Source organism: Mytilus trossulus, chromosome 2, assembly GCF_036588685.1.
Source record: "Mytilus trossulus isolate FHL-02 chromosome 2, PNRI_Mtr1.1.1.hap1, whole genome shotgun sequence".
NCBI lineage: Eukaryota > Metazoa > Mollusca > Bivalvia > Mytilida > Mytilidae > Mytilus > Mytilus trossulus.
Window position 1 is genome coordinate 16,708,388 of NC_086374.1, and position 14,773 is coordinate 16,723,160.

The window sequence follows — 14,773 nt, forward strand, 5'->3', positions numbered from 1 at the left end:
ATTGAAATTGTACTAAATTTTAAAAGACTCTAGGTTCCACCTGATGTTCAAAATTGGAAAAGATGGATGTTTTAAGGATGGTGAGTATCCGAAAATTTGAGAAATACATATTTTTAATTATTACATATACTGTATGTCCAATCAAAGCATATATATATATATATATATATGTAAGCGGCAATAAGTGAAATTAGGCATTAAACTTAAAACCTAGGCAATAAGCTAACGCCTAGGCATTAAGTTATTGCCTGAAATTTTCAGGCCAAAATCGTCCCTTTATGTTATTTCCTGAATCTTAATCTGATGATGATTATTCATCCTATTGCCGAACATAATTTTAGGCAAAAAGTAAACTCTTGAAAATAAACGCATCATAGATATCAGGACTAAAGTTTCTATATATACGCCAGAGCATTGAGGACCAAAAATTTCTAAAAGTTTTGCCAAATACAGCTAAGGTAATCTATGCGTGAGGAAGAAAAGCCTTAGTGTTTCAAAAATAAAAAAAAATGTAAACAGTTAATTTATAAATATAACCATATCAATGATAATTCATGTCAGCACAAAAAGTGCTGACTACTGGGCTGGTGATGAGACTAAGCCCTGTAGTTTTGCATCGGTAAAATTCGACTTTTTTTCTATTGCACATATTCAAACGTATGTTATTTGCAGTAATAAAAAGAAAATAGTTGAAGGATGCATTAAACTTGCCTTTGAATCTTTAAGTATGAAACCGTGACACTTCAAATTCAGCTCCCTCAAAGCATGTAATGAGGTAATGATTTTACCGATTATATATATTTAATTTTAAATGTACAATTATTATATCAAAATTATTTATTACCTTAAATTTAAAACTAATAACTATTTTCTAATTATTAGTTGTTTTTTTAAATAAAGTTGATGGTTATATTTGATTCAATAATTTTTATTTTTTTTCATTTGCTATTTTCTGTTACGCTAATGCGTAGGACAGCGGTTAGGACATTCTAGCTAAGATAATCCTATGATAGCTTCGATGTGCATGCTGAGACATGTCGTAAGTCGGTCATAATTTTATTATAAGTTCTGCCCTAAAAATATCTTATAGGACCGATCCTTGTACAGTTTCGATAAACAGGCCTCAGTTCTCATAAATTTATTATGAAACAAATATATTTTTTTTTAAATGAATGAATGTCTTTCATTTACTCGCATTTATATTTAAGGCATAAAGCTTAATGCCTGCACACATTTTTCAGGATTTAAGCTTAAATCCTAGGATTTAGGACTAATGCCTAACATCATTTAGGCAATAGACTTACTGCTTAGGCGTTAGCTTATTGTCTAGGATTTAAGCTTAATGCCTAATTTCACTTATTGCTGCTAACATATCTAACTTTATTTCCTCTATTAAAGAGATTTGGTGTACATGAAATATATAAATCAGAAAATTAAAAACAAAGAATTAAAGTTACTGGTTAAAGTTAATATAAGAAAACATGAGCACTGTCAACGATATCGATAACGGACACATCTTCTATCGATTGTAGAAATCTCTGCAGATTTTTTCAACGTGACGAACACAAGTCTTTAATAGAGAAAAAGGTTAATTCATCATTTTCTCATTCATATGACGTATTGCAAGAGAGAATTGTTGTTGTGAATTCATGTGCCGAAAGACTGTCCATAAAAACACTAAACTGAATGGGATTAATGTTGATATTGTCTTGCCATAGATTATCTCTTTTATAAAATCACAGGATACCAGTAAGAGTTCAACAATATTGAAGAAGAACTTTCCACATTTGTCGCAGAGTAAATGTTCATCTTCTTAACGTACTACAGAACATAAGTCAATAACATATTTGGCGGAGACACGAAGTTCGGGAAACTGTTTCGAAATTGTCCATACTTTATGTGGTTTGATTGCAGAATGAATATGTGTAAACATATAAAAGTCATCGCATGAAATTCGGTAAGACCACCATGTTTCTTCACTTGCATTTATAGTCTGATTTACAATAACTTTATCAGAAAGAACCAGTATTTGAAAAATTAACAATATAATCTGTAATGTTATATTTTTCGGCTGCTTTATAGATGTCAGTTATAAAACCAAGTTGTTCTGGAACGCATTTATGTTTGAATTCCATAAGTCTGCTTATCATTATTCGTTTTGGTAACGCAGAAGACTTTAACCTACATAGTCTACCAAAAAAATAAAAGTTTTACTGCTTTCAACTGAAAACCAACCTAGAAGACTTGTACACTTGTCAAAACGGGTTCGTTTAGGAAGTCCTTAGATAATTTTACACACAAATCTGTGAGATCTTACTAACATCGTAAGTTCTGTTTGAGTCAAATTGTTCCATAACTCACAAACATATAGAGTTTTGCTGTAACATATTTGAAGTATTATCTTGGAACACGTCAAAGGGTTTTAAATTGATGGATGCATAAGAATTTAGAACTGAAAGAGCAATTGATCTCAACACTCCACAAGCATTCAATGCCTGGTCCATTGATCTAAATTTATAGTTCAGAAGAATGCCGACATGTTTGGCAGACGTCACGATTGGTATGATGTCATCCTATAAAGTAAGATTGCTTGAAACACTCTTGTTCTTCTTTGAATAGTGTAAGAAGTTGCTTTTAGTCGGAGAAAACTTGAATGCCTACTTCTTGCTATATGTCGGACAAATGTTAATGAGGTGTTACGTTCCTTTTTCTGTTATAAAACGTAACACAATGTTGTCGGCTTGAACAAAGCTGCTTACATTAATATCTAGAAGAACGGATCCCCATTTAGAGTCTTTAATGTCGCACAAAAGATCGTTTATATATTATAAATATAACAGAGCTGATAAGACGCCAACATGGCGAACGCCTCGTTTCAGTTCAAACCAAAGAGATATCATACCTTTGAACAGTACAGAACTGCGCATGTCACTGTATATTTCATCTATGAGCAGCCATAAATCACCGGTAACTCCATAGTTATGCAGTTTATATAACAATGCATCATACAATACGGTGTCGAAAGCTTTCGTGCTATCTAACTGCACAACTATAACATCGCTGTTACGTTCAATATAATGACGAATCGGTTCTTGTAAGCTAAATGAAGCGTGAATACTTGATAATTCCTTTTGGTATGCCATCTGAGATTGATGTGGAAACTTTATGTGCAAGGAGTCGAGAATCAAGGATGAGAAGACTTTTCGAATATATTGGTGATACAACTTGTTAACGATATACCGCAGTACGAATTGTGATCAGTTTTGTTTTTATTTCCACCTTTGAATAACGGTATAATTACACTTGTTTTCCAATCTAGAGGAGTATAACGTGTTTGTTTTATTAGGTTGAATATATTACATAAGTGATTTTGCAATGTTTTACCATCATATTTTACATGCTCATAGGAAACGTTGTCTAAACCTGTAGATTTGTTGTTACATAAACTTTTACACATGTTGAAAATTTCTTCAAACTCAAATGGGTTGATTGGAGCTTTAATTTTCTTTTGCGCTTGCCGTTTTTTTTATTCCCTTTATGTTTTACCAAATATATGTTTGCTGAGTTTGTTAACTTGCTATCCTCAAACTGAAAAATGGATTCAAAATTGTCCGCGAAGCCCATGCTTCGCACGCATATTTCACTTTCGTTTGTATCAATTATTCCATTTAAATTTAGTTCACGACGAAAGGTTTTCTGTTTACGTCTGCTTTTTAAGACCAACCATACATATCTTTGATCGTTGTCGATAGACTCTTCCATTCTGTTGGCAATGTTCATAATATGTTCGTTTGTAAGCTTTATCCATTTATTTTCTGAAAGTCCGATTTGCATGTTTGTAATCAGCAAAGAATTGATCGCCTCTATCGTGTACTTCTCCGTTCAGTATCAATAAACTGCGCTTATTTAGCATTGTTTTGTGTGATAAATCTACGACTTTCGTCCAATAAGGCTTAATATGTTTCACAAATTGCTCTTGCGGGAGTTTTTCCTTGTCAGCTTTTTGAATAGCATCTATAATAGTCTGATAGTAGAGCTCGATATCTTTGGTCGCTGGTAGTGACGGCATTTGAACAGACCATAAAAATTGTGAGACTGCAAATGAATAGTCATCAACTGAGATCGTTTCTAACGCTTTTGTCCACGAGGTTGAGTAAAAGTTATTTTTAACTCTATACTGCATGTACAAATCAAAGCATATAACTTTATTTCCTCTATTATAGAGATTTGGTGTACATGAAATACATAAATCAGAAAATTATAAACAAAGATTTAAAGTTACTGGTTAAAGTTATCTATAATACATATTTTAACTATTATATATATACTGCATGTACAAATCAAAGTATATAGTACTATTGCTAAGTTTACATCTCTGGTGTTGCCCATTAGGACCCTTAGATTTAATTTTGACAAGTTAAAACGGGAAAAAAGGAAGACGTTCAGAGCCATTTGCACATATGAAGTCGACATATCCCCATGGAAACCTTTTTATAGATAACTGTATATTCGTCCGAGCAAATGTTGTAATACGATGAACAGGTTTTACAAATGGTATCAAAGGAACACTTTGGTTGCTTTGAAAGTATCAAATGAACACTTTGGTTGCATCGAATGTATCATATAACGATGAAGAGCAGTTCATTTTATGAAGCAAAGATCAAATTCGTGTCTTTACATCGCATTTTTACTTTACTTCCGTCTATATATAAAATCCTTGCGCTGACAAACATGTCCATCCATATTAATTTTCTTTAAGAACCGACTTTTCCTAAAAACGTTTTCTATTTCCTCCTTTTGGTCCAACATTTCATTCCCTGAACAACTGATGCTCCTCAAGTCTGGACAAAACGTAACAAGTTGCTCTAGACTTGTGCCATTCATGTCCGAATTTAGAAATTCTATTTTTTTCACATGACTATGTTTTTCAATGAGAGAACGTCGTTTTTCTACAAAACATAATGTTTGTTGATTTTTTATCAAGTTGAGCCTATTGAGATTTTCACATCTGTTGATGGAAACAAATTGTAAATGTCGATGATTTAGTAGCAAATGTTCAATAGTGGTAACGTCAAAGTTCAGTCCAATTATATCGATATGAAACAGACATTTACAACATTCTGATACAGCCATTAGCCCATTGTTGGAAAAACATTCGCTTTGTATTTCAAGAAACTTCAAATCAGTACAGTTTTCAACTAGATTTCTTATACCGGTATCATCTAATTTTGGACAGTTGACCATACTAAAATGTTTTAATTGACTACACCCTGACCCGAGTATTTTGAGGGTTTCAGGATACAACTGAATACCAGTACCAACTGCTGGAATATTATAAATTTGTAAATTTTCTAGTCTTGAACAGTGTTCCGCGATATATTTAACTCCAACGTCGGAAAGTTTGGTACAAAACAAAATATGTAATGTTTTAAGATTTTTTGCTGTTGAAGCAATATTGTTAATTCCATCGTCGTCAACATTTGTACTTGTAAGGTCAATTGATGTCAAATGACAAGGATTGATTAAACCATCAAAAGACTGACTGTCAATACCTGTGCAATTACTTAAAACTAAGTCATTCAGCTGTGTAGCATGTCGTAATGTCTTGCATATTGTCTGATTTTGTAGATCTGACGACTGTATAGATAAACTTCTTAAATTATTCTGCTTTGAAATGAACTGATCTAAGCACTGGTTTAATATTGCTCCATTTGCCCCTTTGGATATAGATATGTCAAAGTCTCGGAACTGAATCTTGTTGAACACTGTTAAGCACCCGACAAAGTCTGCGGAACGAAATATTCGCAGTCTGATTGATGCTAATTTCGGATATGAATGGACTATATTTAGACAGACATCTCTCTCCTTACCAGGAAGATAATTGATAATTTGCAGATTTGCAATATTTGGAAGATCGTAATTATTACCGTTGCTGAACAACTTCATAAGATGATCACTTTTAATCAACAGGTTTTGAACAAATTGTCCGATGCGGGGAAAATGTTGAAAGCATAGATCAAAATCCTCATCACTGAATTTAATTAAATTAAGAATTATCCACAAATCACTACACAGAGCAACTCCATTCCAATAGCTACAAACTTGACTTGTATTTCTTAGTAAATCAAGTTTGGTTAAGCATGAAAATACATTCGTCAGCACTTCTGGTGGAAGGTGGTTAACATTCATGATATCAAAAGCAATGACCAATCTGTAAGATAAAGAAAAAATGTTATTGCTGTGCTTTCACTCATCTGACGATATACAAGTTTAACTTCACAATTGTACAAAATGATCTTCAGTCTAATATCAGTAAATAGACCTCAAAAGTAGTATATGTTCCTAAATCGCCCATTTCTTTTCTCAGGGGAATACAAAAAACGGGCTATGGTGTGGAACGGTTGTCATATCCATACAAAAGTCTTTACTTGTATCAGTTTCATCAGTGTAGAAATTTATGATCATAAGGAGCTTTCGTATGAAACTATCCACCAAAGACCAAAGGACAGCCAAGAAATAAAAAAAAACATATTTACTCACACGTTTTGTCTTAGAGTGGCTTTATAGTTTTAATTGTCGAAAGGTCGTATTGTAGCCTATTGTCTTTACCTGGAGCCGGTAACAAGAAATTTTATTAAGAGAGGTCGTAAGTATTGAATTAAGGGGGAGATAAGATAATTATAAGATCACTCAAAGAGTGTAAATCAAAGCTCCCTCAGGTTGTTCGTAGGTCGCTCTTATTTCTACCTTAAGTTGCATCGTAATAGTTTTCAAGTTACGAGTTCTTATAATTTTCTGGTGTCTCCGTTTTTGGTTCCTCGCAAAGAAATTAGAATCACCTTAAATGAATCATAGAAACGTTTTATTGAACGATTAAATGCGCATAATAATCAACTACCCATTTAACCTTAAGGAAAACAATTCTGGCCACAGACCACAATTAATTCCTCTATCAGTTCTTTACAACCTTTTGCATCATTAAAAAAAATGCACCATGCACTTTTGTCAATTTTTTTGTGTGTGTAATGTATAGTCCTAGTCCAAATATATATCCAAAATTCAGAAAGATTGAAGCAATCAATTTTACAAATTTAGCCAATACACATCCATACCCCTATTGACAAGTCAAGAGATGTTCCGAAAACTGTAAATATCACCTTTTTGCACTTGGCCTAATCACTCATTCCATATCAAAATCAGTTAAAATACAGCATCCAAAAATTTATTTGACCTCTCTTCTTTCATTTCCACCCAAAAAGATTTAAGAAATGAGTGAGGAAAGGAAAGAAAAAAAATTAAGGAAAAATACACTCTAATTAAAAGGAACTGTCTTGGGCCTATTATGGCCGCAGACTACCATTATTCTTCCGGCCCTTCAGTTTGATAAAAGTAAAACTGAATTAAAAAAAATGCACCTCTTCACACATGAAATTATTTTAACTGCTTATAGAACATCATTATTTTAATAAAAATATGCTTGTCTCAAGACAATCCCTTTGAGGGCCCTATTATTCAACAGGCCAATGGTAGGATTCGAATCGATTTTAAATAACGAGTCTCAATTAAATGACGTAGGCTTATTTTTCTATCCTACCGTTCATTTCGGTCAAATCACTACTACAATGGTTAATACTTTTAAAATTGTTATTTGGATGGAGAGTTGTCTCATTGGCACTCATTCTACATCTTCTTATATTTTTTTCACTTTAAACAATATGTTTTTCCACATTTTGAAAGCCTTCTTACAAAAAATAAAATCACAAAAATACTGAAAATTCAAAACGAAAATTAAGTCCTTAATCGAATGACAATGATTTAACACATCAAACGAATGGACGACACTTGTCATATTCTTGACTTGTTACAGTCATTTTCAAATTGTAAAAAAATTATGGATCGAACCTGTTTTAAAGAGCTGAACCTCTCACTTGTATGACAGTCTTGTAAAATTCCATGATATTGATAACGATGCGTGAACAAAAAAGACACAATAGGCAAAAATGTTAAAAAAAAAACCCAGGTATACAACAACACCCAACCCACTAAAAACTGAAGATGATTCGGAAGGGTAAGCTTATCCTACTCCACGTGTGACACCCATCGTGTTGCTCGTTATATTACAAAGCTGGTTAATAATTGGTCAACCAACTCATTATGGCTTCCGTCAAATTTAAGAAGTGATGATTTAAACTTCACCATTTGGAACTCTTTGTTTAAAATTGAAAAAGGTCACAAATTTCTCCTTGCTTTATATTTAACACTTCTCTCAACAAGCCAAAATTGTAAAGATTTACAAAAAAGAGAAACTACCATCCTCCACATACATGGCCAAGAAAACACTGATATATGATTTCCTATTCAGATGATTTGATAATTAGACTAAAAAAATTCTAAGGTTGACGTAATAACTTTTTTAAACAACTTGTTCTAATATTAAAACAAGTGAATGTACAGCTAAGAGTAGTCGGGACCACTCTTACAAAAAAAGTCAAGTGAAGCTATTGCGAATTGTTCTTGATACACCCCTAAGTTGCTAAGTTCGTTTTAAGAACACTTTTATAACTGACCAAAATTTAAGAATGATTTTGTGTTACCGGAATTGGTAAGAATGCTTTAAGGTAGACGTAAGAATCGTTCTTAAATCATGCACTTTTTCAAAACATTAAGGACTGTCAATCATTCCAAGGTAGGTCTGAGGTAGGGTCTTGTTACATTCTTAAATTTTAAGACGCCCTTTAGACGTTCGTAAGACATATACGAATGCTTCTTGTTACCGGCCCCTGCATTTGAACTCTGGTGGATATTTGTCTCATTGGCAGTCCTTATAAATACATCTTTTTTGTCGGAAATATGCAAACTTTTGATTTTCTTCCCAGATCATTTTAAAATGTGTAATGCCTGTTTCGTGACTAAAGTAAATTACTTACTGTTTGTGGGTATAGGTATAACCTCTATATGAAACAATCGATCACAAATGCGTTCGTATCACATGTATAATGGTGTTTATATGTGTACATTACTTTTTTCAATAAATACACAAGGTATTTAAAGATTGTTTTGAATTGTGTATATTTAATGCATGTAAACAGGCTGTGTACGCGTATAATCCGTTCTTTAATCAATATTTTTATATTCTTAAGGAAAATTGATGGATTTTCTTTAATGAATGTCACTGACCCGTCTTGTTGACAGAAATTTTTCATATTAAGCAAAACTAGACTGAATGAGAAATCATACATATGTATATAATGTTTTGTTCTTTTATTGTTTTTAAGATGTAATGTAAAATCCATATAAATGTGCATTTATTCAATAAAATATTATAACAGGACCCCAGTAATATAATGTTACGACTACAGATCTAAAGAGAAAGTTGTTTTTTTTTTTGTTATTTTTTTTTTTCTAACCGCGCATTTTCTTGTCCCTCAAATTTTCCTTTTCGAAGCCCTTTCATTCCCTTTTAGCCTAGCTTTTAGTAGCATACGGTATCGCGAGAACGCTCGAGTGAGTAAGTTCATATTAATGCAATGAAATCATCCGCTCTATAGATTTTTTTCATAGAGTATAGGTCCGGTAAGGGCCGATTTTGGCCTCAAATTCTCTGCTCAAGTCTTTCCAATAACTGAAACTTAGCAGAAGAATTATCTTAAGCTATAAGTGAGCTGCATCTACAGAAACGGAAGAGCCAGAAGGGTTAAGAGAGCTTCGTTGATTAATATAGACATAGAGGAAAGAGCAACAATATTGCGAGCCGGTTGATCTAACTATTTTGGATAGAAGTATTGTGATCAAATGAACTACAGCGCTAGTGAGTATGTTGAACCAAGAGCTACAGAGCTAGTGAGCAAGTAGATCTTGCTATTTAATTGACCTATAGAGCCAGTATAAAGCCAGGTGGTCTGAATAATAATTGAGCTGGAGGAGCTTTAATAAGCCGAGAGAGTTAAAGAGGAATTATAAACAAAAGAAAATATATACACAAGTCTTAGATCTCGAGAGTCAACTCGGGTACGGACCCCAGACACGTAGTCCGAGATTATTCTGACGTGACCCAACGGCTGAATTACCAGACACGCTGAGCCGTCCCACACGTTACACTAACTGTATAACGGTAAAAGAAAGATAATTCAATTTCGACAGTCGTCACATCGTCATTTCCCCGTTGTACAGATTTGCACAACAGTACAGATTTTAAACTGATCTTTGGTTTATTTCTTCTTTATATTCAGGATTTATTTAATATCAAACTTTGACATATTTTATGGGACTTTGTGGTGGTTGGTCTTGTATTAAGAAGTGTTTTAAAGAGACATAGATTTACTATAAATTATTTTACGGCGGTTATATATTGATATTCTATTCTATTCTATTCTATAGCGAATCTGTTAACTAGTTTGTTCGGACGTCTGTTTGCATTTTATTACTTGTTGGGGCAATGGCTAAAATTATGCATTAGAAGATTATAGCTAAAGGTGCTGGTGATGGATTTCAATTGAACAGTATTAAGAAGACTAAGAACGCGGGTCCCCAAAAATAATTAGAGCTAGATAAAAGTCTGTGAGAAGATCTTAAACACAGAAGAGCATAATGACATGCAATTATTTTAGATAGGAAATATGTTGTGATGTACCAGTATGTATGTTATAGTTTCTTTTTAAGTTTGTAAGACTACAAATCTGTTTAGTTACTAAAATAATTAAGGCCACCGTGATATCACGTAAACAATCTCCGAAGAGTCGATAGTATTATTCAGCCATTTGAAAATTACAATTCTACAATGCGGTAGTGGTAACGTTCTTTAATATGTTTGGACACTCTGATAAATAAGAAGATGTGGTATGAGTGTCAATTAGACAACTTGTGTGTGTTTTTTTGTTATTATCATAGTAGTTTGATGGCAAATTGTTTGTAACGTTTTTACACCAAATCCATTGGATGAGTACTGGTTCATATTTCAATATTTGAAATTACAATTTATTTATTTGTTGAAATTGACTTGAAACTTGGGAAAGCTTTCAGTAGCCTCGAGTACTATAAGACTGGCTTTGTGTGTCTTAAGTATTTTGTTAGCTAATATTTTGCTTCGTACCGATCTGGTGAGTCAGGTTAATGCCAACTTGTTTACAGTTGTTTGTTCTAGTGTTGTGCTATTGCATATTTGTACAGGTGAAAGGTTTACGCACTCACATGCACAATAAACCTTGATCCATTTTGTATGTACTTGTTCAAATTCAGAAGCCAATAGTTCAGTGGTTGTCGTACGTATATGTTTTGTTTTAATCGTTTTTATCATAGATAAGCCGATGATTTTGTTTTGCTTGATTTATTTAAAATGTTTACTTTTACGTTGGGTCCTTTCACAAATGATATTTTCCTTGGAGGTTTTGAGTTTGCTCTTTGACGAAGGTAGTTAGTTGTTATAGTTGTTTTGTTGTTTTCATCTCCGTAATTTGGTATCTAGTGGTAAGTCGTCTCCATTTGGCAATCATATCGCATCTCCTTATTTTTAAATTTTCATACTCATGGAATGATAACCAGTATGCATTATCTCTAATTTGAGTGAATGCACCACAGTGAAATTTCAGAAAAAGCCAAGAAAAACGTATTTGACGAATTATAAATATACAAAAGAGGGACCAAAGATACCAAAGGGAGAGTCAAACCCCTACATAAAAAAATATACAGACAACGCCATGGCTAAAAATAAATAAGTTATGTGATGTAAACCCTAAAATTGATACTATATATAAATAGATTATTTTTCTACAGACATAATAAGTTATTTTTAAGTTTGCATTTAATAATTATGTAAGAAGTTTGTACATGTAAATCAAAATTGAGTTCAAAGACATTGTGTCAAGTGTATTCCCTGGAGAATCATGCATCAAAAAATTGAGATGATGCATGAAAGAGTAAATCATTGATATACATTGTAAGTCAACGCGTTTCAAGTAAGAAAACTAATAAACACATGTCTCGTAGAATAGTGCTTGCCTCTAGTGCAGGAGGTGGTGGATTTCGAAACCCTTGTTAAAACAAATACTTTTCAAAAAAAGTAGTTGCAGTTCTTCTGCTAGACGGACGCTATAATGACTAGTCTATAATCAGTTTGAATTAGAAAAAGCAAGTCAAGCTGCTATACGCCAAATGAATAAACTGCACTGAGCTGTTGAATACATCTCATGTTTGCATCCTTTTTTTTTTTAATTTCTTTACATATATTTCGCTCCGACATCGTTGATCATCGTTTAGACGCTTCGTTTCAAGAATCTTTCAAATATTTACAGCATTCGGCATACATGTATGTACTCGCAGCAGTTGTCAAAATTTAGCATTTCGATAACATTTTGGCGATAAAATGTTTGTCCTTGTGCAGAAATGGACAAATATACATGTATAGATAAAAAAAAAAGTTTATGTGTTATAGTATATAAAAACTATTTATAGTTATAAATATTTCCAAATATGTCCAAATGTTGATACCGAATACCGAGAAAGCTTTTCACTTTTGTTTGTTTTTTCTGTTGTCTTTTTCTCTCTCTGTGACGAATTTTTCAAATGTTTATCATATTGATCCATTGCAATAACCCATCTGCACAATGATCCGGCTGCTTTGGATTTGCTCAGCATTCTTTCAAAGGTGAAATCTGGATCACTTGTGTAAGTTTTACGTATTTTAGTCATTATACTTGGCTGAAATAAAGTATTACAAAATCAATTTAATTTGATTATGCTATGGTAAGTCGTAGGCTTTATATCCTTTATGATATCCAGTCTATTTTAAATTGATTCTTGGTCTAGCTTCAAATGTATAGTGTGTGTGTTTATGAAACGATATTTTCTATCATTTCTGTACATGTGACCGTGTTCTTTCGTCTGTATATATACATGTGTTTGTTTCATTAGCTAAATAATTACACTTAACTTTATTTATCAACTAAATGCGGTGTATATATTCACGGGACAACAACCCAACAAGACCAAAACATTCTTTGTGGACAGTTGATATAACAAATGATAACCACAGGAAGTAAGAAAACTAATTGGCACTTGCTTCGCTATTTCAATACCAATCAGCGAACAACTAAAACAATGTCCTTTAATTTTTTGTATATTTTAATTTGTTTTGCAGTATAACTTTAACGGTAAGAAATTTTGATACATTAACTCACAATGGTAAATATCAATTTAGGTTGTAGTAATCGAATGGTCCATTCAGAAATTATTTGTCTGACAATCTTTGTAAATGTGTCGTTTGTTTTTCATTGGTCGAGATAACTAGATACGGTTTAATCCGTATTGCTAGTGTTGTCTTTTGCTAGTAAACTTACCCGTATGTTGTCTTTGTCTACGTTTTTAAGTCTTTGTAGAAAAGAGTTTGGGTCACTGAGTTGTTTCTGTGAATCTGTCCAAGAGGAACACTTGCCATTCCCTAGAAGTAGGCACACTGCTTGCATTACCTCAATAACACCACTCGGAGGAGCTGATAGACTTTTCAACTCGCACAAGTCTGCTCTTGTAATCTAAAATACATTGCATTGGTATGTAAGTAAATAGTTGGGTGCCCATTTTTTTACGAGGCGTATTTCTATTGAATTTCTATTGAATTGATGTTGATGTATGAAAATGTGAGGCTATCTGAATACTTTAATGAAAATCTAGTTTTTAGATGTTTATTTATTGTATACATGATGATATTTGTTTTTATATCTTGTGGATAATACACATTCATTTTCCAAATGATTGCTTTTGTAAAGGAGTTATACATCACAGTCCTGATGTATATGAATGTTTTGGTAAAAAATATGTACAAACTACAACCGCAGGTGTATAGTAAATGTATTTAGCACAGAGTTAAAGCCATTATCTATCAGCATCAAAGTTGACGACAAATATTTTCAATTGTTGCTGGAAAATGACCTACGTAATAAGACGTATCACCTTTTGTACTTGCATGAGCAGCACGATGGATGCCAATATCTGCTTACCTTCAGTCCGCAGCGTAGAGATCATCCCCAGTGTTGTATGGGGTTCATGTTGCTTAGTCTTTAGTTTTCAAAGTTGTGTTTTGTGTAATGTTGTTTGTTTCTTTTCGTGAGTTTGAATTATTTTTTTTGTATCATTCGCCTCTTTTTAAAAGAACAAAAATCAAAACACAGTTATGTTCACTTGTTTCGATGGTTATTTACATGTGTATCTTGGAAATATTTCTTATAAACCAACCACGATACACCTCATATCCTTATCAACATTAAAGATTTGATTCCTTCGGTACAGATCATTTGGATTTTGTACTTCACAAAATGTATTTTTTAAAAAACGTCCTAATGGTATACAATAGATAGCTTTTTTTTACGAAGACTGTCATAAATTGTGTATGAACAAAACTTGGAAGTATTAAAGCAAAATTTACAATTTCACATTCATATTTAATTTGTAATAAATAATGAAAGGAATGTTATGTTACTTATAACTTTAATTTAAACACTATTACTCATTTATGATAATACTCACACACCTTGTTCATATCCTTCATAACTAAATTTATATCAACTTCTTGGGTCGCCATCATGGGTTATTTTTCCTCTAATAGACTTATTCCAACATTTTGTGACAAAGTTCAGAAACAGCGGAATGTTTCTTTAAAAGTATTATAACTGTATTGTCAAAGTTGACATAAGTTGGATCATACGTACAATGATCGATGAAAATAATATACGTAGTATTGTATTACTTCTTCCATAAAACAATTTAAAGGTATTTTGTTTAAGGA

General features: G+C 32.7%; 2 protein-coding genes across 2 annotated transcripts; both read right to left on the bottom strand.

Moving 5' to 3' along the window:
• Positions 1 to 931: 931 nt before the first annotated feature.
• LOC134706608 (F-box/LRR-repeat protein 2-like) lies at positions 932 to 9,134 on the bottom strand. Its single transcript, XM_063565701.1, has 2 exons — positions 8,928 to 9,134; positions 932 to 6,211 (listed from the first exon to the last, which is right to left on the bottom strand). Exon 2 carries the CDS (start codon positions 6,187 to 6,189, stop codon positions 4,693 to 4,695), a length of 1,497 nt encoding a protein of 498 aa, XP_063421771.1. The 5' UTR covers positions 6,190 to 6,211; positions 8,928 to 9,134; the 3' UTR covers positions 932 to 4,692.
• Positions 9,135 to 11,795: 2,661 nt separating this feature from the next.
• Positions 11,796 to 14,773, bottom strand: LOC134706609 (dynein axonemal heavy chain 7-like). Its single transcript, XM_063565702.1, has 3 exons — positions 14,519 to 14,773; positions 13,332 to 13,523; positions 11,796 to 12,693 (listed from the first exon to the last, which is right to left on the bottom strand). Exons 1-3 carry the CDS (start codon positions 14,570 to 14,572, stop codon positions 12,448 to 12,450), a joined length of 492 nt encoding a protein of 163 aa, XP_063421772.1. The 5' UTR covers positions 14,573 to 14,773; the 3' UTR covers positions 11,796 to 12,447.

Excerpts from the sequence above, each read along its gene's own strand:
- LOC134706609 (XM_063565702.1), bottom strand. The coding sequence starts at position 14,572 with ATGATGGCGACCCAAGAAGTTGATATAAATTTAGTTATGAAGGATATG. Across the intron at positions 13,524-14,518 it reads TTATGAAGGATATGAACAAG|ATTACAAGAGCAGACTTGTG; the intron begins GTGTGTGAGTAT and ends AATGTATTTTAG. Across the intron at positions 12,694-13,331 it reads TAGACAAAGACAACATACGG|CCAAGTATAATGACTAAAAT; the intron begins GTAAGTTTACTA and ends ACTTTATTTCAG.
- LOC134706608 (XM_063565701.1), bottom strand. The coding sequence starts at position 6,189 with ATGAATGTTAACCACCTTCCACCAGAAGTGCTGACGAATGTATTTTCA.